The 27,091-nt window shown below is 36.0% G+C and overlaps 1 protein-coding gene across 1 annotated transcript in view; it reads right to left on the bottom strand.

Moving 5' to 3' along the window:
• Positions 1 to 27,091, bottom strand: part of DIAPH3 (diaphanous related formin 3) — a 556,802-nt gene that overhangs the window by 231,465 nt on the left and 298,246 nt on the right. The window contains 1 exon segment of the mRNA XM_006159773.3: positions 9,849 to 10,088. Coding sequence (XP_006159835.1) covers positions 9,849 to 10,088 — 240 coding nt within the window.

The following is a 27,091-nucleotide window of genomic DNA, read 5'->3' as shown; positions in this document are numbered from 1 at the left end:
GTGAGTTCTAAGCCACCGGGTCTGGGACGCGAACCACGGTCGACTACGTGGGAGTCCAGCGACATAGCCATTACGCTAACTGCTGGTTCCCTAATGGTAAGAATTTTTAATGGGAATTATTAATAAAAGTTGGAAGTAACTCCTGAAAAAGAGAACGTGTTTAGATCATTAATTATAAATGAATCAAATACGTTAATTTTAGAGGATTTCCTAAAACTTTTAAATTTTTTTGAGAAATTAACTGATTTTAAGTAGTTTTCACTAGACAGAAAAATAAGCAGAAAACAGAATTCCCATAAGCCTTTTCCTCTGCACACACTCTACGATTAGTATTTTGAATTAGTGTAGTACACTTTTACAAATCGTGTACCAATATCGACATATCTTTTTGTTAACCAAGGTCTATAGCTTACATGAGAATGGATTCTGTGGGCTCTACAGTTTAGAAAAATGCATATTATTTTGAATCTACCATTATAGCATCATACAGGATAGTTTCACCACCCTAAGACAATTCTGTGTTCCACCTATTAATCCCTTCCTCTTCCCTCTCCCTAGAACCCATGACAACCTCTGATAATTTTACTATCTCTTTAATTTTGTGTTTTACAGAATGTCAAACATATTCATTGGAATCAAATCATACAATATGTAGTCTTTCCAGACTGTCTTCTTCCATGTAGCAATATGAATGTAAGGCTCCTCTATTTCTTTTCTTGTCTTATGAGAAAATTTATTTTTTTAATACTGAATAATATTTCACCATATGAAAAGAGTTGTTCGTTCTTTTTTTTTTCTTGGTTAGCTTGGCTAGAAGTTTATCAATGCTATGAATCTTTTTAGAGCATCAGATCTTGGTTTGGTTAATTTTTTCTTTGTTTTCTAATTCATTAATATTTGCAGCAACTTTTTTTTTTTTCTTTTGGTCTTGCTTACTTCAGATTTTATTTCCTCTTCTTTCTCTAGTTTCCTAAAATGGGAGCTTGGATTTTTTTTTAATCTTTCTTCCATCTAATATATGCATTTGATGCTATAAATGTCTATTGCTTTTATTGCATCTAACAAATTTTCAAGTTATATTTTTATTTTGATTTTTAACAAATCAAACTAATTAATTTTAAATGTTTTTGGTTTTATATAGAAATAAACACAATAACTTCTAAACTTAACATGTAAGGGACTTAAAAAAAAAAACAACCCATACTTAATATATCTCAAGTGGTATTTTTCAGAGCTTACTGCTGTAGTATATTTATTACGTATCTTCTAATATAGGAACCATAATACAAAGCCACCTCTGCCCCATTTCATCACCATACTCTCGCCTATTCCTTAAGAACTAATGTTCAAATACAATTGACTAATTATTACTATGTGGACAATGTTATATGTTTTGGCTCTGATCCCCAAAACTGCAGAAACATAACAAACACCTGACAAAGGAGAAGCAAAACAATAATCTTCCAAGAGTATCAGGAACTGAGTTTCTTGCTTAATATTTTCCCCCTTTTTTAAGGTTTTTGCCACAGGGTATGTGCACTTGCTAGAGAGACAGAGAGATACATTGGGAAAGTGAGAAATCATCCCCCAGGGGATGGCCATTCTCCATTTTCCTCCTGGGATTTTAGGCACACATGCACATGTCCTGTGTGATTTTCAAGCTGTGACATCAAGGGCTTGAACCATAATAGGCCCTGTGGGAGTCCACTGCCTTAATCACAAATCACCTGGCTCCAATTATGTTATTTGTCATTTATAAAATGAACAGAGATACTTAATTAGAGATATAGGTAGGATTTATCTTGGATGCTATCAATACTTCTGATGGTAGCTATCTTTAAACTTTGTGTTGGTGATTATGAGCCTGGAGGTTTCAGGAAAAGGAAGTTTGGTCAAGAAGCAATGCATGAGGGAACAGCAGTTAGCATAATAATGGCTATGTTGCTTGCTCCACTCCCAGGTAGGTGGTTTGCATCCTGGACCTGGTGGCTTAAAACACAAGGGGCACGTGTGCATGCCCAAGATCCCAAGAGGAGAATGGAGGAGAAGGGATTGCAGCCTGGCCATCCCCCTGGGGAGTGATTTCTCGCTTAAAAACCTTCTCAGAAAAAAAAAAAAAAAGAAGTAATGAAGTAATATGAGAGCAGTAGAACTGCAGTACATATTGGCTGTGCCTGAACACTTTTTATAATTCTATCTAAAAACGCATTTTAATTTACAATTCTTGGTAGCAACCGAAGAAAGCAAAGGTAATGTAGAAAGAATTTATCAAAAATACTACTTAATAAAGCCAATTAAATATTTTGAAAATGCTACAGATTACCTGTGTTAATGAGCAAGTAAAAGGGGCGGACGCATTCGAAATGGTTTTCCATTGCTTTGGAAATCAGTATTTCTGTGACTTAATTGCTGTATGTGAAATAAGAATGGCACTTGTTATCTACATCTTTGGCCCATAACTGCTCTACTTTCAAAGAGTGCCAAAATTTACTGGTATGATTTTGCCAACCTGATAAAGAATAAAAATCTCTTTAAAGCACATGCTGAATGCAGATGAGATAAAAATGCGATACATGAGGATAAAAATTTCACAAAAACGATTCACAATACTAACCTATGTTACTGGGACAGGAATGCAAAATACTGTCTTGTGACGGATTTTGTCTCATGCCTTTATAGTCACTAAAATTCTACCTGTGCAAGGCAGAGAACTGCAAAATGATTCAGAACTTTGCCCTTCAAGTTACTTCAGTTCCAGTATGTGCCTGAAAAGTCACTCCCCTTTAAAGGCTCCATTTTCCGAACAGTGTTCAGCTTGGTATGAAAGAAAAACAGTTTGGGGGAATATTTGTACCACCCATCCTTAAGTACATTTGGTTTTTTTCTGCTTCGTTTTGTTTTGGTGTTGGTTAGTTAGCTTTTGATTTTTAATGTTTGTTTGTTTGTTAGGCTTTTTCACAGGGCATATGTGCTTGCCTGTGAGAGACACAGAGGGAGGGAAAGTGAGAAATTATCCGCTGGGGACATGGCCACCCTGCAATCCCTTCTCCATTCTCCTCCTCATTCTCCTCCTTCGGAAAGGCACACACACAAATGTGCCTGCCTGGTGTAATTTTCCTTTTTTTTTTTTTCTTAAGAATTATTTTATTTAACTTTATTTATTTATTTATTTATTTTAATTTGACCAGAGAGGGGCAGAGTGAGAGAGAAAGGCAGGGGCAGTGAGAAAGCAAGTGCCAGTTCTGGGACTCCAACCAGGGTCAGCCATGTGGGAGTCCAGTGCCCTTACCACCAAGCCACCTACTGGCCCCTGCCTGGTGTGACATTCAAGTGCTGCCAGGTCCAAGACTCAAACTGAGGTTAACCACGGGAGAATCCAACACCTTAACCACCAAGCCAACTGCTAGCCCCTAGTGTGTGTGTGTGTGTGTGTGTGTGTGTGTATATGTGTGTGTGTTCGTTTTTTGGTTTTAAACCATTAGAGATTTCCATTTTGGGATATATAAGTAAGGCCAAAGGGGAAAAAAAAAAGTGATTCTCTATTCAAGGTGAACATTAAAATCACCTGGGGAACTCTCATAAAGATGCCTCTGATCAGGATCCACATCCACATATTCTGAATTAACTGAACTGCTGTGGCAGCCAAGGCGTGGAGGTATCAATTTTTCTTAAAGGGTACTTGTCCAGATTGCAATTATGCATCATTTAAGGAAAAGCTGTTCAAAATTTTGAAAAGCCTCTCATTAAAGTTGGTGGAGACATTGAAAAAAAAAAAACCCGGAAATTCAATGTTTTTTATTGTTATTTAAATCATCCCATCACTGCTTTGGTCAAGTTGTTCTACTTCTGTTTGCAATTCTGACTTCATTTTCCTATTCTAAAATTCTTTCCAAAGGGATAGGGAAGTCACAGGGATAAACAGACTGGGTAAGTGATTGCAGGATGCTCCCTAAGTCCTATCTCTGGCATAGTGCTTTTATGATGCAAAGTAAAGCCTTCTTATCTCTGTTAAAGTGAAACTCAGTTTTTGTTGTTTGATTTTGGGAACAAAGACTTTTTTTGGTTGTTGTTGTTGTTGTTTTTGTTTTCAGGTTTTTTGCCACAGGGCATGTGGCTCAGCACAAAGAGATAGTGAGAAGCAAAGTGAGAAACCACCTTCCCACCAGGGATGGCCACACCACAATTCCTTCTCCTCTATTCTCCTACTGGATTTTGGGCATGTGTGTGCACACACTTCCTGTGGTTTTCAAGCTGCCAGGCCAGGGGCTTAAACTGTGGTCAGCCATGTGTGAGGTCAGTGTTTTAACCACTACATCGCCTGCTGGCCCAAGATGTGTTTTTTATACCAGTTATTAACTGAAGAATTTCTAAACCTACTTATAACCTACTAGTAACTCTGCCACCCCTCACTTCCAGATGTCCCACCTTTTGAGGCCAGGGCAATGTGAAGATTTCTCATGCTGATTTACAACTTTGTGTCTCCCACTCTCAAAACTGAATAAAAAGAACCACTTCATCTGAGCACTCAAAAGAACACTTTTTTGTTTTTGTTTTTGTTGTCGGTCACTCAATTTTGTGCTTAGAATAAACTGCATTAATTATTATTTCTGCAGAGCTTGGATATTTCTGTTCATGCTGTGTTTAAACAAAAGAAGTATCCCAAAGATCAGGTGAAAAAATTCATGCACTAGAAAAAAAAGAACAGACAAAAATCAATTTTGTCTGCCACTGCACTCTCTCAAACTATCTGTCTTTGATGACTTTGACTTTGTGATGAACACATTAAATGTTCTACTGTCATCAAGAATAGAAAGCTTCCTACAAGTGATAATATGAATAAATTCAAAGTGGAATCAATAGTTATTTGTTTCTGCAATTTTTCAGAAGAATAAGACGGCATAAACGCTAACAAAAATTTGTTATTACAGTTGGCAAGTTCCTTTAAATTTATATCTATAGCCCAGCATAAGAAGTCGCTTGATTTAATTATCTAAAACAAAATGCTGCATCATCCTACTATATTGATTAGAATAATTTATTATTCAGAAATCACACATCTCATTAAGCATTAACAAACATTATTAAACACATGTTATAGCCATTGTGTGGGGAATGGTAACATCTGCTTCTTAAATTTAAAAGTCAAAATTATCTCATATATTTTAATATGGTACTGAACTTTGATGGCTGGGTCAATTCATTTTTTAGTTATTAATGGAAGGCTAATCTACTTGAAAAAAAGAGCATGGCCCTACCAACAGATTCTCTAAGAGAAACATCTTTACCACTAACCGGAAACAAATTTTTCCAGGTAGGCATTTTGCTAAGATAAGCATCTACCATCTGCTGATTAGAAATCTAAGGATACAGATTTACTAAGTATCAGGTCTCACCTAAAAAAGTGTATTGTCTCAATTTTTAGCATGCAATTTTAATTTAAAACTCAGTAGTATTTTTGGAGGATTTTATGAATGACAAGAGAGTTCACATTTTTCAGTAAATTCTAAGGTTTATCCTTTTTTGTTTTTTGTTTTTTTGTTTTTTTAGGTTTTTGCAACAGGGTGTGTACACTCACCAGAGAGATAAAAATATACAGTGAGAGGGAAAGTGAGAAACCATCCCCCATGGGGATGGCCACCCAGCAACCTCTTCTCCTCCACTCTCCTCCTGGGATTTTGGACACACACACACACACTTACTTGACATGATTTTCAAGATGCTGGGTCTGGGACTCGAACCATGGGTGGGAGTCCAGTGATTTAACCATCATGCCACCTGCCAGCTCCCTGAAGTTTAGCCTTTTAAAAAGTCAACCATTTTACTTAAACTATGAGTAGCACTACTGTGACTGAAAAGTACACTCATTTCTTAGCAAGAAAGTTCTCATGGAGTTCTAGGACCTCAATAGGACCTAAATATATATTTTAAGAGCAGAGAGATGAACCCACTTTCTTGCATATTTTAAGATTCATCCTTTTAAAAAAATCAAGTCACCAGAAAGCAGGGTACTTCCACCATTTTATCTAAACTAAGAGTAGCATTTTTGTGTCTGAAAAGTGAACTTTCATCTTACCATGAGAATTCTCAGGGAGGTCCAGGTTATTAGAAGACCAGTCACACATAATGGGAGGGGACAGGTTGGCAGGAGTGTGGTTATAAAGGAAAAATCTTCATGAAACAGACACTATCATTTTTGTTTATAAGAAAGACTACATTTTCTGCTTATAAATCTTCTCATGCAAAATTTCCTGTGACGTTTACCTTTAGTGAATCAGAGAAAGCACATTTTCAGTTCATTAAGTTTCATAAAAATGTTTGCCCTTCACTCTCTGACCCCTGGAAAGATTCACACCTATACATCGACTTTAATTTTTTACATTTAAACAGAGTCGAGCTTCTGCTTATCTTGTATGTCATATTTTACTTTTGTATTTGTGTGTCATACGCCACATCAAATCTTGGAGCTATAAGAAGTAAACAAATCTTTCCTTTCCAAATGCAGAGGTATTTTAGTCAGTCATCCTGATTACAAATGTGTACACAGATATAATACAGTTCCTAAAATTAAACTATAATGTGTGTGAAACTCAAGATTTATGTGCTCCTTTCTAAACAATGAAAGTTAATAATTTAATGTGAATTGTCATGTATTTTTCATACTTGAGCTAAATTTATAAAGGGCATTTAAAAGTAAGGATTTTGGCTACAGAATGTTAAATGTCATATAATTACCCAGCATGTTTTAGTAGATGAATATATTCCCCTGTCTTTCTACCGTCAAATAACTATGGAATTCCTTGTGTGGGGCTTATCATCAAACCAAATGCTTTATACTCAGTGTGAAAATTCAATCACAATTGTCGAAGATCAAGCTGCTACTTCTGATAACAAACACGATGAGATATCATCTTGTTCAATATATGCTTTCAACTTGACATGTAGGCTAATAAAAAAAACTGAAGTTCTAGTATTTATTTTGTTTCTTTCACAACAGAAGGCTCCTAAGCAGGATGATCAAAATACCCAGTATCATTGCATAAAAATACAGTCAATTCTTTATGTGAAGACAGATTAACTGGTTTTCAGAATAACTGTAGTAAAATAATAATAGCATGCATTGCATTTGTAAAAGATTTAAAAATTACTATGCACCAGTGATTGTATCTCAATGAAAGGATATCTATATATTTTCAACTACAAAATAAACAGGAGATAGTATATTGTGTCTATTGCAATATGTTCCATTCATTCAACACCTATTTATTATTTACTATGTACCAAACACTGTATTGGGATATTCTACCTCATTAGCCAGACCTACAGCTCTCCATGGAAGATGGTATGAGGGTGGGCATGCAGTGAACTTTCTGTGAGTTGACGATACATCTAGACTTAAAAGCTAAAAAGTAACTGACATTAGGAAATGAACTCCAATGGATTTGCCAGTGTGGACTTAACTTCTCCACCTTGTTCCTTATGCTTTTTCTTCCTTTGTGTCCCTTCTCAGGGAAAGAATGAACCTGCAAGCACTCAGTCTCAACATCCATAATCACCACACCCTGACAATTTCCCAGTTGATCTTGTACAATTCCCTTCATCCTCTCTATCACTCTAGCTCCAACCTCTTTGCCATTATCTTATCTTGAAACTCCTTCAAAGCAAAGTGACAGTTAGCTACTGGGCACTAAAATATTTGCTACATTAATGAAAAAGGAAACTTTAATTACTTTTTAAGATACCAAGGTGAACAAAAACAACAAACATCCTTAAACTCATTCCCTTTTAAGCAACCACTTCAAACATGTCAGGAATATTATAGCCCACTGGGGAAGCTAAGCTAGAAACCGAGTTATCTTTGATCTGTCTTTCTTCTTCATTACTCTTACACTATTTTCCCTATCTATCTGCTCAGTGTGACTTCCACTGTTACTCTCCTAGGCCATAAACTACATGTCAGCCAGTCACTGAATATGACCCACTATAACCCAGTGCTGTCCGATAGAACTTTCTGCTACGATGAAAATGAGCAATATCTATGTTGCCAACATGTATGAACACTGAGCACTTGAAACATAGCAAGTATGAGTAAGGTACTAAATATTTAATTTTATTTACATTTGAATCATTAGGTTGTTGGAAAAGTCATGATGCTCTTTTGCATAGAAAAACATACAAAAAATAAGTCAGAACTTTTCCGACAACCCAATAATTTAAACAATCATGGATGATTAATGCCAAAAGTAATGTACAGCACAGCACCACCTCTTATAGAATTATCTTCTTCAAGATACACGATCACATTACTTGCTTTACAGAATTAACAGGTCTCCATAAAACTTCCACCATTATGAATGATGTTTGAGGCTCTTTGTATTCAACAGTAACCCATTACCTTAATCTTAAACCACCCCTATGCTAGCCCAACTGAGTACCAAATGGACTGCTCAGTGTATTCACATGTGCCATGTAATGACCTTTTATGTTAACTGTTGAGTCTTGCTTAGGATGCCTGTCCTCTTGTGGAACATCTACTCATTTCTTAAGGTCCAGTTCTTATGTATCTGTTCCTCTCATAATTAGTAAGTGCCCTCTCAAAGTGCAGCTAGCTGTTCTGTCTTAACTCTATTGTCTTAAATTTTTGTGTATAACTCCATTAAAAGCATTTCATAATAATTAATGGTTTATATGCAAAAATATGAGCTACATATATGCCAGGTAAATACTAATCACACTCATTAAAGAGATTTGGTAAAGCATCTAGTGCAGGACTTCACCCTAAGCAAGTGCTCAACAGATGTACAAAGTCTTTAATACACTTTTAAAGGAATTATGTCACCCATGTAAGAGATCTTAACCAAATATAGCACCCTAAGGGAATAAAGGAAAATAAAAGCTTACAGATGGGCAAGGGAAATAACTCCCAAGGCATTGATATTGTTGGAAAGTTTAAGTCATGGAAATTGTGTAAGAAAATTCATGAATGCACCAAGAGAATAAATCTGTAGCTCAAGCTGAACTTGTTTCTCACCTTCCCCACCTAACTGGCAAGAGCAATCATCAAATTCCTTAATCAGGGAGGGTAGATGTTATGAGGTCAAGAAGAGAAAGCTTTTCTGGTGATGTGTAACCAAGAAGACTCTGTTGTAAGCAGATCAATAAGGCATTATTACTACAGCCCACTCCTCAGAAAAAATGTTCAGTTACATAAAAATTGAATATATAATTTCCTTATATGCTTTAAGGAAATTCAACCTGAGGAAGAATCCAGAAAATAACAAACTTTCCAAATGTATTTAATTTTCACCTCCTCTAAATTATATTTAGATAGATTTCAAAATCACCCATGACTTATGAGGTAGGTTTATTTGTAATATAATCATTTTCATTCATATATAGCAGTCTCATTTTTCTTTTCCTGGAGAGTGGCTGTTTATAAAAGCAATGCAGAGAAATATTTAAATAGTTAAAGCTAAAAATTTTAGTGGCAATCCTAAGCATATATATATATATATATAATATCATATGCAGGTACCCAAAATGAATAAATATTAAGTTTAAATAATATTTTGATGTTCCATTTCATTGGTTTGTGATAGCATAGGTTTACGATATAATTCTGTTATTAAACAAAATCCTTGGGTTGGATTTGCAGATCAGAGAAAATTAATATTTGGATTTAGTTCAGAGGTTGAGTAAATTAGCTCAGTTCACTCTGGGTTTGAGTTCATGGTTCAGTTCAAGTTCTTGATAATGAGCACATCAAAATAAAAACATTTAAATAATGTAATCAGGACTGACATATAAGAGTAAGTGTGCAGGCAAATATGTGTTTTTAAAAACAAACTCACTTTACAGAGAGAGCTAAGGTTAAATCCGAAGGTTTGAGCATTCCGGGAGCCAGCATTCATGTAGTTTCCCATTAGCAATACAAGTTCCAGCAACTTGCTAAAGCTTTTGCTCTTCTTTATCTCTTCGCAGGCAGTGCTGACAGCCATGATGTCAGGTTTGATGTTGTTCACCTGCTCTTCAAACTGAAGCTTAAAGAGAATAGCACTGAGCCGTGGCCGTAGTCTCTTCACATTGCTCATCTGATTGAAAAGAAAATAGCAGATTTCCTTTAAAATGCATGGTATACTTTAGTACTGTACAACTGCAAGTAATCTGGGATGATTTATTGGTATGACAGTACCGAAGAAGCAATCTGTCCCCTAAAACTGATAGCAGGAAGAGAGAAAAGCCTTGCTTGTTTCTGTAAGAAATCCAGTCATCCTGAAAAAATTTTAACAATTTAGAGGCTCAATAAATAAAATAAATAAATAAATAAATAAACAGGTTTACTTAAATAATAAAGTAACTATATATGTTTCTGAAAAACTAATTTTAGAAATGTAACAGGATATATAGGCAACAAATTACAAAGCATTCACATTATTACTTTAAGTAATTTTATTTCAACACTGAAATATACTGGGTCATGTTTAAAACATGCACAAAGGTCTAAGGAGGGTTTGTTTTCTTCAAATAGTAATTGCTGTCCTCAGAAGCTCTGCTGACTAACAGTCAGTGTTAGAGGGAGAGTAAATAGGTCCCAATTTGTACTAAATTGACTTTCTTCAGAAACACAGGGAAGTGGAATGACTCCTGACACATACTAAATTAACAGAATCAGAGTTAGGAAACATGGGAGTATCAGGAGACAGACACAGTGAAAAGCCACAGGTCTATCACATGCCAAGTTAACTGTTTGGGACTGGATTTCTCTGCTGAGAATGTGGGGAGGTTAGAAGTGTTACAAAGAAAAAGCAGGTGAGTTCTTGCCTTAAAGCTTACTCCCTGAGGTCTATCAGTAACACAGTTAAGGAGACACTTAACTAGAAGGCTAGAAACATATCACATTTAAACTATAAATGAATTCCATGATCAAATGCATTAAGGATGTGAGGGACCAGCAGTTAGCGTAATGGCTATGTTGCCAGATTTCCATGTAGTCAACCGCGGTTTGAGTCCCAGACCTGGCAGTTTAAACTCACGCCAGGCGCATGTGCGTGCGTGCGTGCTTAAGATCCCAAGAGGAGAATGGGGGAGAAGAGATTGCGGCATGGCCATCCCCCTGGGGGGTGATTTCTCGCTGTTTCTCTCTGTCTTTCTGGCGAGCACATGCGCCCAATAGCAAAAACCTCTCTCCCCCCACCAATAAAAAAAGAAAAAAGAAAAATACATTAAGGATTTGAGACTTAAACCAACTTATGGGGTGATAATAACGTAGTTGCCATTTGACAACCACTATCAAAAGCAGTTTGTGGAAAGGTTAGAAAAAGTCGCTGCTTTGACAGTATTGTGACAGAGCAACACAAGTCCTCTTAGTCACAGACAGGAAGCTTGTAGGAAGCCAAATAAAATAAAAATAATGGTTGGACATGGGAAGTTATCTGGTAATAATGTCATAATGATTGTTATTCAAAATAAAATATATTGCAGTAGTCCACTCTTATTCATAGTTTCCTTTTCCAGAGTTTCAGTTATCCATAGCCAATGGCAGTCCAAAATATTACAAGAAAAACTCCAGAAATAAACAATTTTTAAGTTTTAGACTGTGCACCATTCTGAATAGCATCATAAAATGGACCAAATCCTTACAATAACTAAAAAGTTTCATTAGTAAATAATATGAACATCTACTTGATACCCAGCCAAGTAATATTTTTTAAGTCTATACAATGAAGAAATAAGCTCCCAGGAGCTCAACTACTGTAATCAATAAGAAGCTCAGTCTATTAGGTACTTTAACAAGTTTCTTTAAATTTCTCTGTCAAGTGAAAAATATTTTTTATCTCCTGCAAGGGAGATAAAAGACTATGAGCTCAAAGACACTGAAAAATAATTTTAAAAATAAAGATTTGAGCAATGTAATTGTACAAAGACAAAAGGAGGCCCTATTAGACAATCAGTTCTTTTTTTTTTTTTTGCTATAGGGCAAGTGTGCTTGCCAAAGGTGGGAGTGGGCTGGGGTTAGAGTGAAAGTACCTCCCAGGGGGATGGCCATGCTGCAATACTATTTCTGTCCCCCTATCAGGATGTTGGGTATATCACACAGATGGCTATGTCAGATCCAGCTACCTTAACCATTACACCACTGGCTAACAGTAGAATATCAATGCTTATTGGTTATAAATCTTTCTTTTCAGCAATAGCTAATCACTAGCAAACAAAGTAGAGTTAAACAGTGATTACTTCTCATAAAGCCATTTGAATGGTCTTAGCATATACTGTATGAACCCGAAAGGATTCATTTTCATGGATTTTTTTAAGCCTCAAATATCGCAAATGGTAATATCCTCATTATATTGGCAAAATGAATAACGCTGTTACACTTAATATATCCTTTAGAACAGTGAGACATAGAAAAGAGAACTTACATGAAATATACACAGTTATGGTGACTCAAAAGGTATATAATGGGCTAATAGCATCTCTGTTTCCAGCCGGTTCCCTTATTCATGGTTATAAAGTCATGCTATTTGGCACTTTCCAATAAACATGAAAAGCAATTCTCTAGTACCCATACAAAACATTAGTATTATAAAATACATTAATTCTAACATATATTAATATACTGTTCGTGCACAAGGAAAAAAAGTGCTAAATGCCTACATTATACCCACCACAAAGTATGTTACAGCTTCTGCTGACAGCTAACCATATGTAGTCAGCATATAGTAATTAATTTTCCTAGAAAAATATAACCTAGATTTGTATGAGTAATGAATCTATCTGGCACCAGGGACAAGCACCTTGAAAAGATAGAGTTAGTCTATGATGTAATGCAGAACAAAGTGCTATATAAGTTCATGAAAAACCCTGACCAAGCAAAGTCAGCAAAGGTAACCCAAAAACAGCTTTGAACAACACTTTTCTTATTAGATTCCCTTTTTCATATAGTTTTTTCTTCCAAATGTAGATAAATAGGTATTTGGAATATTATTAACTAAATGTATTTTAATAAACAAAATTTTGAAGCTGGATGGAAACTTAAAAGGTCATCTGATGTTCAATCCTGTCTTTACTTCACTGTTAAATCATTTAATGATCCTACAGGCCAAATGGTAATTTTTATTTAGGGGAAAAAAAATCTCAAAGCTAATGTCCTAAGACCTAAATCTTGGGATCTATGATAACAATAGGAGAGCTCTTTTTCTCATTATTTAAATTGAAGTTTATCTCTTCAGACTGAATCAAGTAAAAAAATGTAAAGAAGTGTAATACACACACACACACACCCCTCAACGATGCTTCCTCATCTTCAAGGAAATGTTACAGTTAAAGCAAAATGTAAGCTACTTAATAATTAGAATGTTAGAAGAAATTTCATGTTTATAGGAGTACGTTTTAAATTTATTGTTATGGAGCCTTACTAATATAAACTCAACAGCAAAATCTACGAGAGCAATGAATTATAATCTAAAATTAAACCTAAAGAAGTAGAAGCACTTAAATTTCTCCTGTTTCTTGAAGACAGAGCAGTACTCCTGCAACCCTGCAAGCCCTACTAGCTATAGATGTCACATGTTGGAATGAACAATCCTTAAAAGCAAGTGTATTTTTCTTCTTTATGTTCATTTTTAGATAATACTTTGACTTTACTCATTTTATAAAGGCAGAAAGTAGTAGTCAAGCCAGCTCCCAATCACACTATGTAAAGATATCGTATGCGTGAATGTAAAAGTCAAGAAACAATATCCAAAACCCTAAGTGTAATTTTTATTGTAAAATTTTGTTTGTGGCCAATGTATATGTTGTTGAAGCAGAGACAGTAAAATGGAAAGAGCTTTAGAAAACGAATGAACCAACAAGTATTGACTGGGCCCCACTCGCTGCTATGAGAAGCACAGTAGCCCATATCATCTAATTCTTTCCACCTGTTTTAAAGGCAAAGCGTAGAAAGGGTCCTCAGAAGATGTAATAACCCATAACACTTCATTATGGTTATGTTTTTCACATATAATTTAAATTTTACTCATTATTCTATTAGGAAAAAATCAATTTGACATTTTTATATCAACAAACACTGTATCAAGTTCTCTTTGCATGGTTCCTTTTTTATGTTTTTTCCATAAGGCATGTGTGCTGCTAGCTGGAAAGAGAAAGAGAGAAAGCGAGAAATCACCCCCCCTCCCCCGAGGGGGTGGTAGAGATGGCCATGCTGCCATCTCTCTCCCTACATTTTCCTTTTGGGATTGTGGATGTGCATGTACACATGCCTGGCATGATTTTCAAGCTACTGGGTCCAAGACTTGAACTGCAGTCGAACACATGGGAGTCCAGCACTGTAACCACCACACCATCTACTGGCCCTACACAGTTTCTTTTATAAATAAGACATTGTCAGGTGCCAACTTTTATCAAACATGCTGAGTTTTCACCATGCCATTCTGCTCAACAGACTTATATAGCTTCACCTCCAAAGAATTTTTAGTAGCTGCTTATCTTTGTTATTCTTCCTGAAAGTCATTACAGATAATGACTTATTCATTTAACTTTTTAGAACACTACAGTAACCTATTGATTACAAAGTTATTAGCTTCAGTCTCAATTGTCTTAATGTGCTAAAGCTTTAGTTCACACACTTTGTAAATATCTAATTACAGGAAATACTGAAACAGCATTACAGGAAGTCAAAAGGCTTCAACCGGCATGGTTAAGTAGGACTTGAGAGGAGATAACTTGCTGCTAACCAAATATTCTTACCACTCAGAGCATCACAAAGTGGAAACTATTATAACAACCATAATTTTTAAACCATCTGGGGTTCAAACAACCTCTACTATGTTTTCTTGTAAGTAAGAATGAACAAGTTCCCCATAGTAGTTACTAGGTAACACCTAATAGAGACTGAGCTGGGATGAGCTCTGCCTACCATGATCTCCATGTTCTTTCTCCTTAATATGCCCACTACCTCTTATTGTGCTAAGGTTTTTTTTGTTTTGTTTTGTTTTGTTTTTTTGAGAGGTTTTTTCGCTATAGGGCGCGTGCGCTTGCCAGACAGACAGAGACAGACAGAGAGACAGAAAGCGAGAAATCACCCCTCAGGGGGGAAGGTCACACCGCAATCCCTTCTCCTCCATTCTCCTCTCAGGATCTTGGGCATGCATGCACACGCGCCCGGTGTGAGTTTTAAGCCACCAGGTCCGGGACGTGAACCGCAGTCGACTACGTGGGAGTCCAGTGACATAGCCATTACGCTAACTGCTGGTACCCTGTGCTAAACTTTTAATACTTTTTCCGGATCTACTTCTGAGGTCCTTTCACACTATCTTCTCCACACATACTTTCCTATTGTGTAATTCTTTAGTTCTCTGTGGGAAAGGTATGATAAGCTAGAAGAATGTAAAGAAAACAACTGCATCTTTGTAACAAAATACTTAGAGAAAGTCATTTTATCTAATAATAGAATTAATGTACTTAGGAAAAAGTTTTGAATTTGATTTTTCTAATTATATGAAAAATATCTTTCACTATTAGTAGGCTGACATACGCACGATGACCAGAATTCTCAGAAAAAAAGAAAAACTTGGGACAAGCAGTTAGTGTAATGGCTGTGTTGCTGGACTCCCATGTAGTCGACCGTGGTTCCAGTCCCGGACCTGGTGGCTTAAACTCACATCAGGTGCGTGTGCGTCCGTGCCCAAAATCCCAAGAGGACAAAGGAGGAGAAGGAATTGCGGCATGGCCATCCCCCCTGGGGGCTAATTTCTCACTTTCTGTCTCTCTGTCTCTCTCTTTCTGGCGAGCGCACACACCCTATAGCAAAAAACTTCTCCAAAAAAAAAAAAATGATTTCACTTGGAGAAAGGCTTCCAAAAAAAAAAAAAAAAAGCTTCTCAAGTGCCTTATGCCTGGGTAGACTATCAAAAATATTTTAAAAATAAATGTGCTCATGTGATATTAAAACTGCTATGCTAAAACTAGTTAAAAAAAAACTACTCAATAGAAAAGTACATATGGCACAAGTTTTATATGTTTCATATGAGCAAAGTAAAGCCAAGACTTGCACAAAAAATATTAAAGATGTAAAGTGTATATTCCTCTCAATAGTCAAGAAAGACAATTGGTTCTAGACATCAGAAATTGTCTTGCTTTTGTCTATATATGTTTAACAATTCTGGACCAAGGAGTCCAAATGACAGGATCTGCTAGTGGTAAAGAAAGAAAGCAAAAGACTTCCTATTTAATTTGAAAGTCTTAGCAAACACTCTCAACACATAAGTTTTCTATCTGTTGAATTAAAAAGTTGGCAGAAAACCCAGAATCATATTAACATCTTAAGTTCATTCATGAAAGACAATCCTCATCCTACCGCAGAAAACCAATATGTTGACTCCTATCATTATAGCTTAGTTTTGCCTGTTCTTAAAATTTATATTAATGAAAGTACAGACTAAATAGTTTATGTGTCTGGCTTCTTCCACTCAAAAAAAAAAAAAAAGACTCTGAGATTCATACACACATAGTGTGATTTGGAACTTCATTGTAAGAATATACCAAAATGTGCTTATCCACTTTGCTGTTGATAGACTTTTCTTCTTTACCCCACACCCCAGTTTGCAGCTATGTAGTGAGTTAGGTTGACTAGAGACAACAGAAAGATCTGTTTAAGTCCTAACTTCTACTCCCTGTGAATGTGACCATATATGAAAATAAAGTCTTTGCAAATGTTATTAAGTTAAGGATCTCAAGATCATTCTGGATTTAGGATGGCTTATGTCATTAAGTGGCTAGAGTTCTTATAAGAGAAAGAGTAAAGGGAAAGGGGTGGTGGGTGTTGGGGAAGAGAATACATCAAGATGTGAAGATGTAGGCAGAGACTGGAATGGTGTTGTCTACAAACTAGGAAACACCAAGAATTGTGAATGGCTATCAGAAGTGAGGGCAGAAGCATGCAACAGATTCTCCTTCACCGTCTCTGAAGAAAACAACATTGCAAACATCTTAATGCAGGATTTCTGGCCTCCATTAAGTGTGAGACAATGAATTTCTGTTGTTTTAAACCACCAAGGATGTAAACGTTTGTTATGGCAGCCCTAGGAAACTAATACAGTCCACTATATTTTTGTGAGCCTTTTCTTTCTATGAAATGTTTAAAAGATATAGTGTAAATGAATATATAGCCTTTTAAAAAATTGCCAAACTGTTTTGCATCATATTTTTCACTCTTTTATACTGTATGTTTCATTCTGGAAACTATACATTTTATCTGTTCATGTTTAAGTCTGTACTCTATCCCTCATTAATTATTCAATGAGTACAGGGTGAGTTACAGGAGTTTAGATTCATTTTAGGTCACAGGATATCCAGGTTTTATAGCAGCATTCAATATAAAGACATTCCTTCCACCATTAATTAACCTAGAAGCCTGTGTTAAAAATCAAATGATGACATCTTTGTGTGTCTATCTCTAGACTTACTAAAACTAGCTAATTTGTATACTGTCAAGCCAAAACCTTACTGTCTTGATATTAAATCAGTAATCTAAGTTTTTTAACTTTGTTCTTTTTTCAAAATTTGTTTTGTCTATTCACTTCATTTGCATGCCTTATGAATTTTTTTTAGAAATTTTTTGTTTTCTTTTATTTTGCCATGGGGCACATGAGCTAGCTGGAGAGAACAGAGAGAGAGAGAGAGAGAGAGAGAGAGAGAGAGAGAGAGAATGAAAGTAAGAAATCATTTCCCAGGGAGGATGGCCACCACAATTCCTTATCCTCCATTTTCTTCCTGGGATCTTGGGCACTCACACACACATGCACCTGGAGTGAATTTCAAGTCACCAAGTCGGGGACTCAAACCGCTTTCAGCCATGTGGAGTCCAGCAATGTAACCAGAACACCATCTGCTGACCTCAACATGCCATATAAATTTAAGTCACTATGTATTAATTTCTGTAATAAGATCTGCTGAGAGAGAAAAAGAACCTGTTGGACTTTGACTGGAAACGTATAGAATCAATACATCATTTCAGGGAAAAAACAAAATCTTAACAAAATTGGGTTTTCCCATCTATGAACATGGTACATATCAACATTTGAGTAAAACTTTAAAAATTTCTTTAAGCAATATTTTAGAGTTTTCAGAGTAGAAGACTTATATATATTTACTGAAATGTATCCCTAAGTATTGTTAGATTTTTTTGTGTTATAAATATTACTATTTTTATGTTATCTAATATAGTCATGTACTGCATAACAATGTTTTGGTCAACAACAGATTGCATTAAACACTGGTAGCTGCATGAGATTTTAGTATGCTGTCCCCTATGGCCTATATAAACAGTAGGCAATATCATTTACTGTATGATGTCTCCACAAGTACACAATTGCTAACAGTGCATTTCTCAGACCATATCAGAACATATTCTCATCCTCTTCATTAAGCAACACATAAATTTTTGCTTGGTGTATTTTGCTCTTTGTAGAAAAAAAAAATGAACTGTTTTAGGGACACAGACTGTATTTTGTGACCTTCCTAAATTCACTGATTACTTCTAACAAAGTTTATTACAGATCCCTTAGGAATTCTCAACATCAGGTCAGCCAAAAAATAAAAATGGTACATACTTATTTCCAATGTGTTTTTGTCTACTTTTCTGTTAACAAAAACTGAATAATATCACAAACTGGGTAATTTATAAGAAATAAGAAGCTTAGTTCTTAATTTTGGAGATTTTAAGTCAAGAGACTAAATCTAGTAAGGACTTCTTGTGGGTGGGGACTCTTTGAGAGTCTCCTGAGGAAGTACAGAGCATCATATGGTAAGAGAGCAAGAGTGTATACATCTATGTCTATGTTTCTTATAAAGCCACCAGGGCCCCAGTCTCATGGCATGATGGTTTAATGTCTGCATAGGGAGCTAGTTCCTATATGGATGACTGCAATTAGAATCCAGCTCCCTGAATCCTGAAAAACATGCTCTATACATTTATTTGTACATGTGCCCAAAATCTGAACAAAGTGGACAAATGGAGCAAAAAGAATTGTGGCATGACCCCACTAAGGAATGTGTTCTCTCTTTCTCTCCTCTCTCTCACATGTCCTCTGGCTATTTAAAAAAAAAAAAAAGAAAGAAAGAAAGAAAGAAAGAAAAAGGCAACCAGGATTTAATCGCAAAGATCCCAAGCTGATAATTTTATATAATTCTAACCACATCCCCAAGGACTCACCTTTCAAACTAAGTTAAATATTCCTGCCTTTTCAATACCTTCACAAAGCTCACCAAATTTCTTTCTTTCTTTCTTTCTTTCTTTCTTTCTCTCTCTCTCTCTCTCTCTCTCTCTTTCTTTCTTTCTTTCTCTCTTTCTTTCTCTCTTTCTTTCTTTCTCTCTCTCTCTCTTTCTCTCTTTCTTTCTTTCTGAGAGGTTTTTGCTATAGGGCATGTGCGCTCACCAGAAAGACAGAGACAGAGAGACAGAAAGCAAGAAATTACCCACCCCCCCAGGGAAGATGGCCACGTTGCAATCCCTTTTCCTCTCGGGATCTTGGGCACACATGCACATGCGTCCAGTGAGTTTAAGCTACTGGGTCTGGGACTCGAACTGTGGTGGACTACATGGAAGTCCAGTGACACAGTCATTACGCCAATTGCTGGTCCTGAAAATGGCTCACCAAATTTCTACTTGTAAATTTTGGTGGGACACATTCAAATCATAGTAACAGGTTACAACACACACTATAAACCTGAAAAGAAGTAATGTCACCTGGACATCCTTGTCTGATTCTCAATCATAAAAGAAAAATGATCTTCTACCATTAAGTATTAGTTTCAAGTTTTACATAAACACCCTTTATCATTGAGAAAGTTTATTTCTATTTCTAGTTTTCTGACAGTTTTTATAATTAAAAAAAAGACTAAATTCTGTCAAATGCATTTCCTCTCCCATCTATTACATAATTAAAGATTTTTCCTTCCATAGTTAATCCAGTATTTTTTCTAATAAGTTAACTTGAAATGTTGAACCAAATTTGCACTGGTGTGATCAATCTGGCTTGGTGATAATATACTCTTCTTTTTATGGTTGACAATATTTAATTTAAAAATATATTGATGTGGAGCCAGAAGGTGGTGTGGTGGTTAAGGCACTGGACTCCCATGTGGCCGACTGCGGTTCAAGTCCTGGACCTGATGTCTTGAAAATCACGCCAGGCATGCATGCGTGCATGCCCAAAACCCCAGAAGGAGAATGGAGGAGAACGGAAGAGCCATCCCTGGTGGGGGGTGAGCTCTCACTCTCCATTTCACTTACTCTGTTTATGTCCAGTGAGTGCACATGCTCTATGACTAAAAATCTCTCTATGTGTATATATATGGGTTAGCTGGCCAGTACTGTGGTGGTTAAGGAGACTGAATCCCACATGGCCATCTGTTAAGTTTCAGTTCTGAATCTGGCAGCTTGAAAAACATAGAAGGCATGTGTGTGTGTGTGTGTGTGTGTGTGTGTGTGTGTGTGTGTATGCGCACACCCAAAATCACAAGAGAATGGAGGGGAAGGGACTGTGCTGGCTACCCTGCTGATTTCTCACTTCCCGCTCTCTGATGAGTGCATGTTCCCTGTAGCAGGCAAGCAAAACTATAAAAACAAATATTTGGTAACTTTTGCATTTATGTTCATGATGTATATGGCTTCTGATTATGATTTTTCAGTAATAAGTTCCCTTCTCTGAATCCTAATTATCAGTAATTTGAGAACTTGTTTTCTTTTTCAGTGTTTCCATTTGTATTTATTTCAAATAATTTCTTTTTTAGTCCAGCAGTACTTTAAAACTATGTTACACATTTTTTTTTTACTGAGGGAAAGCCTCTATTGTTATTGGTATCTAACCCAATTCTGTTGTATTCACAAGACATACATTATGTTTACAAGGTGGGATTAGCTTCCTTATAAAGGAGGCCCCCTAGAGTTGCTTTGCCTTTCCACCATGCAAGGACACAGATAGAAGACACAATGTGTAAATTAGAAAGTGGGCCCTCCCTCATCCTGGAATTCTTGGCATCCAAAACTGAAAAAAATTTCTGTTGTTTATAATCCATCAAGTTTATATTTTCTTATAGTAGACCAAATGTTAAAATACCTTCTTTTATCCCTTTCTTACTTTGTATTTATCAAGCAATTTTTAGGATACTGCTTTATTCTCCTTTTTAATTTTTGCCAGAGGGCACACACACTCACCAGAGGAAGAAAGAAAAAGAGAAGAAAAGTGAGAAAGCATTGCAGTGCATTGCCCCTCACCCCCACCTCCATCCCCAGGGAACAGTCAAGTGGCAAACATTTCTCCTCCATTTCTCCCATCTTTTGAGATTTGGGGCGCACACACCCATGTACTCAATGTTTTCTGGAACTCAAACCATTTAGCTGGCCACCTGGGATCCTTTTGCCACAGGCTGCTCCCTGGCTTCTTATATCCCTTTTTATTGTACTTCCTCTGGTTGCCCGAAGACTAAAAATATGTCATAAAATATCAGTTTAATTAGAGTGACTATTAAGACAAAATTATACCTCCTCCTATTTCTTATTTCCTATCTCAATTTTCCAACAGCTCATTCATATTTCTTCTGCTTCATTTCAAATGCATCTTAATGTTTCAACAAAATTCCATTCATCTTACCCTATCATTTGGGCTATTTACTATTTTAAATACCCTTCCTTCCTTTTCCTGGATTTGTGTTTCCATCTGGAATATTTCCCTTGGTCATAAAAGACTTCAACATGCTTGGTAGGGTAGGTCTGATGGCTGCAAACAATCTCTGATTCCATAATACTAAAAATATTATTTCACCTTTTTTTTTGAAAGGTATCTATAAAACAGATAATTTTGAGTTTATGGATTTTTCCTCCTAGCACTTTAAACACGGTTTTCTACTAACACTGTCCGTTATTTCTGCAAAGTTGGCAAAATTTATTTTTGTATTCTTATATGTAACGTGTTCTTCTTTTATTATCTCAAGTCATCTTATAGTTTTCTCTTTGTCTTTGATTTTCAGCAGTTTGACTACAATGTGCATGATATATTTTTATTTATCTTGTCTGAGATCTGTGGAGCTCCTTAAATCATACATTAATGTTTTTCAGTAAAATTGGGATATTTTTAGCTATTATTTCTTCAATATTTTGTCAGCCACAATCTTAAGTCTTTTCTCCTTTTGAAACTCCAATTACAGGCATTTCTGTTTATTTTTTTATTACATCTTTTGTTTCCATTGGGTCGTTGGAAAAGTCATAATGTATTTTTGCACAGAAAAAAAAATACATTATGACTTTCCCAATGTTCCAATATATTTCTAAAATAATCTCCACAAATTAGCTTTCAAATCCACTGACTTTTCTGCTACCTCCAATATATATTAAGCCTATCCACTAAAGTTTCAGTTTAGTTGTTTAACTTTCACCTTGAAAATTTCCATATAGTAAACTTCTATAGTTTTTTTTCCTCTGCAAGAAGTCCTTAATAACAACCATGTTTCCCTTTAATTTTGTGCTAACCATTTCCTATAGATCTTTGAACATATTTGTAATACCCACATTATGTCTTTAGTTAAATCTAAAATCTGGGCCCTTTGAATCTGTTTGATTTTGACTGTCTTTTTTTGTTGTTAGATTATTTATCCCATTTTATCATTTTAAAATTTTTCATTCGATATTGAACAATGTACAATACAAAAAATTATAATCACTCTTAGTTCTATAATATGGCATTGAAGACATTTCTTATTTTAGCAGGCAAATCAATAGCTGAGTGGTCACTGTAAGTGCAGGTTTTAGATTACACTTTGTTAACTAGCTATGTGGAAGAGGTGTTTTCCTGCCCTCTCCAAATTAGTGAGGCTCAGTCTCCAAATTAACTTCCTTGGAGAGTTTGTCAAGACTAATGTAGGTTATGCTAGAGTGGGTCTACAGTAGTTCTTCTTCAGGGTGTGGCCCTCATTCCTAAAGTGCAACCTTTTTCTTGTTTAAATGAATATTAAGTAACGTAATAAAGTGCTAAGGTCTCTCTGTTCTGGCAAGGCCAGGAGTCCAATGCAGTCCAGTAATGCTGGACTTCTGTCTTCTCTGTTCCACTTACATCCTGTAGCAGTTTCAATGTGTAAAATTTTACTCAGTGTATGAGCACTCTACCCACCAGGTACAAGAAAGATCTCAAGGAATATTCTCATTGGACTAATGGAATCCCTTTCTGAACAATTCCTTCCTCTTTAGTGACTTATCTTGAATATTCCAGTTGTTTCATTGCGGAAATTCTGTCTCATCAACTCAGAGAAGCACATCCTCTGCTAGAACTTCCCTCTATTTGTCATAATTAAAAACTCTTCAAAAGGACAAAGGCTGCGTATTCATGAGATCGACAAACTTCTGTTCACTTAAGGATTGAGGTTTTTCTCTACTGGTTACCCAGTGTGAAAACAGATGACTTGCATTATTTTGTCAAAGTTTTATAATTTTTAATATTTTTATATATCTTGCTAAATTTACTAAGTAGTTTTTCATGTGGCTATAAATAAAACCTTTAAAATTTATAATTTCAGTTTTAAAAATTAAAAAAAATACTATATACCCAGATTAAACAACATTTTACATTTCTCTTCACTTGTTTTATCACATCCTCACTCTTCTTCTCTTCACACATATACAGATGTGTAATGTGCGCACCCACAGACAAGAAAAAGGCTGTGGAGATCAGGAAAAAAAAAAAAAAACAAACACAGAAAAATTGGGACCAGTAGTTGGCATAATGGCTATGTCGCTGGACTCCCGTGTAGTCAACCATGGTTCGAGTCCTGGACTCAGTGGCTTAAACTCACGCCAGGCCCATGTGAGTGCATGCCCAAGATCCTGAGAGGAGAATGGAGGAGAGGGGATTGCAGCGTGGCCATTCCCCCTGGAGGTGATTTCTTGCTTTCTGTCTGTCTCTCTTTGGCTTTCTGAGTGCATGTACCCTATAGCAAATACCTCTCCAAAAAAAAAAGGTTGTGGAGAAATAAAATGTAAATGATGAAGATAAAAATATAAATTTTATTTTTCCATATAAGCTCTAACATGTTTGAGACACTTTTTTTTTTTTTGCTATGGGGTGCATGTACTCGCCAGAGTGCATGGAAAGTGAGAAATCACCCCAACTCCCCCACACACACATAAGGTGGAGGATGGTCACACAGCAATCCTTTTTCCTCAATTCTTCTCCTAGGGCTGTGGGGGTTCATGCACACATGTCTGGAGTGATTTTCAAGTCACCCAGTCCAGGACATGTACCATGGTTGGCCATGTGGGAATCCAGCACCTTGCCCACCGCATGCCTACTTGCTTGCTCCAAGACATTTTTCTAAGCAATGATAGTAGCCATTTAATCTATCCCTAAGGAACTGAGGATTCTTGGAATTTTACCATGTCAATGAAGTGTTTCTAACATTATTAACTGAAGAAAAATGGGTACCTACTAAAGATTTTTTAAGATTAGAAATCATAAAATGTCAGAAGACATTTCAGCAGCCCTATCAGAACTATAATATGGATGCTGAATGATTTCCCATCAACACTCTCATAAAATTTCCTTTATTTGATGAAAGGAATGAGCAAGAAATATTGCTGAGGTGGCATACTCTCTGATGAAGATCCTCTGAGATTTTTCTCCTAAAGCTTCAGTGAACTTTCCCAAAATGCTGCCATAAGAAGCAGATATTAGTATTCTTGGCCGTCCATGAAGTAAACAAGAAAAACAATTTGAGCATCCCAAAACCTGAGATTGTGACTGTGGCTCTTGACAGGTCTGCGTTTCCTTTGACTAGACTACTCCTACCTTTCAGTAGCTATTATGTTGAGTGTGTTCTATCTTCATGACCTTACTGATAAAGCCACCTGTCATCGTCATCTCCTATTACAATTATTCGAAGAAATGCTTTAGGATATTGATGTCATTTGTTTAAAATTCCCATTGAAAACTCTGCTCTGTATGCAGCTGAAATAGGCACAACAATTTTGGCACCCCCCAGAGCAAAAAATGTTTGCTCAACATTAACTTTCAGTCAGAACTGTCTAAGCTGAAGCAATAGAAATGTCTATGGAACTGGATGTTGTTTCTGCTATTAATTGTCAGTCCTCTTTATTTAGGGCAGTAATAAGATTAAATTTTTCTTTGTAAATTATTATGAATGGCCTACCACTGCAGGCATCATCTTCAACATTGTCTCCTGTCATCTTAAAAAAAGTTACTCATCTGTAAACTACTGATTTCTTTGGGACATTGTCCTCATAAACTTTCCTTAAGGCATCAGTGATTTCATCATTGTTCCATCCAAGCTTCACTAGATGTTTGAAGTTTGTTCTTACATCAACCTCAGCAGAAAGAACACTGCTCTTCAAATTGAGGTCTTATTTTTCTTAGTGACTCAAGCTAGATCCTATTCAGACATGTTATAAAAAGTTAGTGTGAATTTATTTTGGTGCAAAAAGAAAAGGAAATTCTTGAATAATTTTTTTTACATAATATGCATTTTATTTACTATCTGGAGACCCTCCTTATACTTTAATCCTACTTTTCTACAAACTTTTTGAAGTCCCCTGACATGTATGTGTGTGTTTGCACATGCACACGTGCATTTACAAAGTGATGTCCACAAGTTTCACCAATGTTACTATTTTTTTATCTATACAAATAATGGGTAATAATAGTAGATGCTATGAGATTATGTAAGATATATGTAAACAACCTGTTTTCATCCAATTTTCAAGTATGTATCTGTGGTGACATCCCACTGACATCCTCATCTTATCTACTCAACTTTACTATAACTGAACTTCATAACTCTTCCAGAAACAAGGTTACCTTTAGGAATCTGACATAAAAGTGCAAGTGAAGCAGCATATATCTATGGTAATTACCATGAGACCCAACTGCAACACAATTGCCTAAATCTGCAGTAATTTAGTTCCATAAGTCTAGACTCACTTTTTCCATTATGTTTCCAAAGTAGTCTTGCAAGAATATATGCACACCTACATGATGAGATTTACAGAGTACAGAACAATGCTTCCCAGGCACTAAATGATAGTCATATCTAAATAGCAACCTTATAACAATGCTGTTTGTGAAGTGATGAATCATAAGAGACCTTTTTGCTTATAACTACAAAATGCTTTAGGCTTTATTTCAAATGAATGATGCATGGCTAGTAATTAGTATGTGACTATAATGATGTTTTGTTTTGTTTTTCCAAATGAAACAAATTAAGCAGATTGTGCCATAAAATCTCAATATTACATAGATGGTCTGACAAGAAAGCATCACGCATCCATATCAAAAAAGAAAGTCATCATTCAAAAAGCAGAATACAATTCCATTTTAGAATTAAATGCCCCACTGTCTAGCTGTCTACACATAACATTTAAATTTCCAAAGTATAAAAGTATAAACAACTTATCCAAGAATTTAATTAGCATTAGCAATAATTTCACATTCCTACTTAGATATTCAAGTGTTAAAAATACATTGCTTCAGGGGGCCAGCAGGTGGTATGGTGGTTAAGGGGCTGGACTCCCACATGGTCAATCACAGTTAAAGTCCTGGACCTGGCGGCTCTCTCTCTCTCTCTGGTCAAATTAAAATAAATAAATAGAATTGTTTATGTATATATGTGTTTATGTGTGTGTGTAAGTATATAGCTTCAAAGTCAAGAGGTGGCATGGTAGTTAAGATGCTAAATCCCATATGACTGACTGCCCTATTCAAGTCCTAGACCAGATGGGACTAAAAAATATGCCAGGCATATGAGTGTGCAAGCCCAAAATCCTGAGAGGAGAATAGAGGAGAAGGCGTTGTGGCATGGCCACTGCCTAGGGCATGATTTCTCACTTTCACTTTCTGTCTCTCTCTGTTTATCTCCATTTCTCTCCAATGAGTACATGTGCCCTGTAACAAAAAATAATTTTTTTAAAATACTAAAAATAGGGGCCAGTAGGTGGCATAGTGGTTACAGTGCTAGACTCCTACATGGCTGACCATGGTTAAAGTCTCAGACCTGGTATCTTAGGACTCAAACTGGGCATGTGTGCATGTAT

This window comes from Tupaia chinensis, unplaced genomic scaffold (assembly GCF_000334495.1).
Source record: "Tupaia chinensis unplaced genomic scaffold, TupChi_1.0 Scaffold000654_1, whole genome shotgun sequence".
NCBI lineage: Eukaryota > Metazoa > Chordata > Mammalia > Scandentia > Tupaiidae > Tupaia > Tupaia belangeri.
This window is presented reverse-complemented; position numbering and strand designations above follow the sequence as displayed.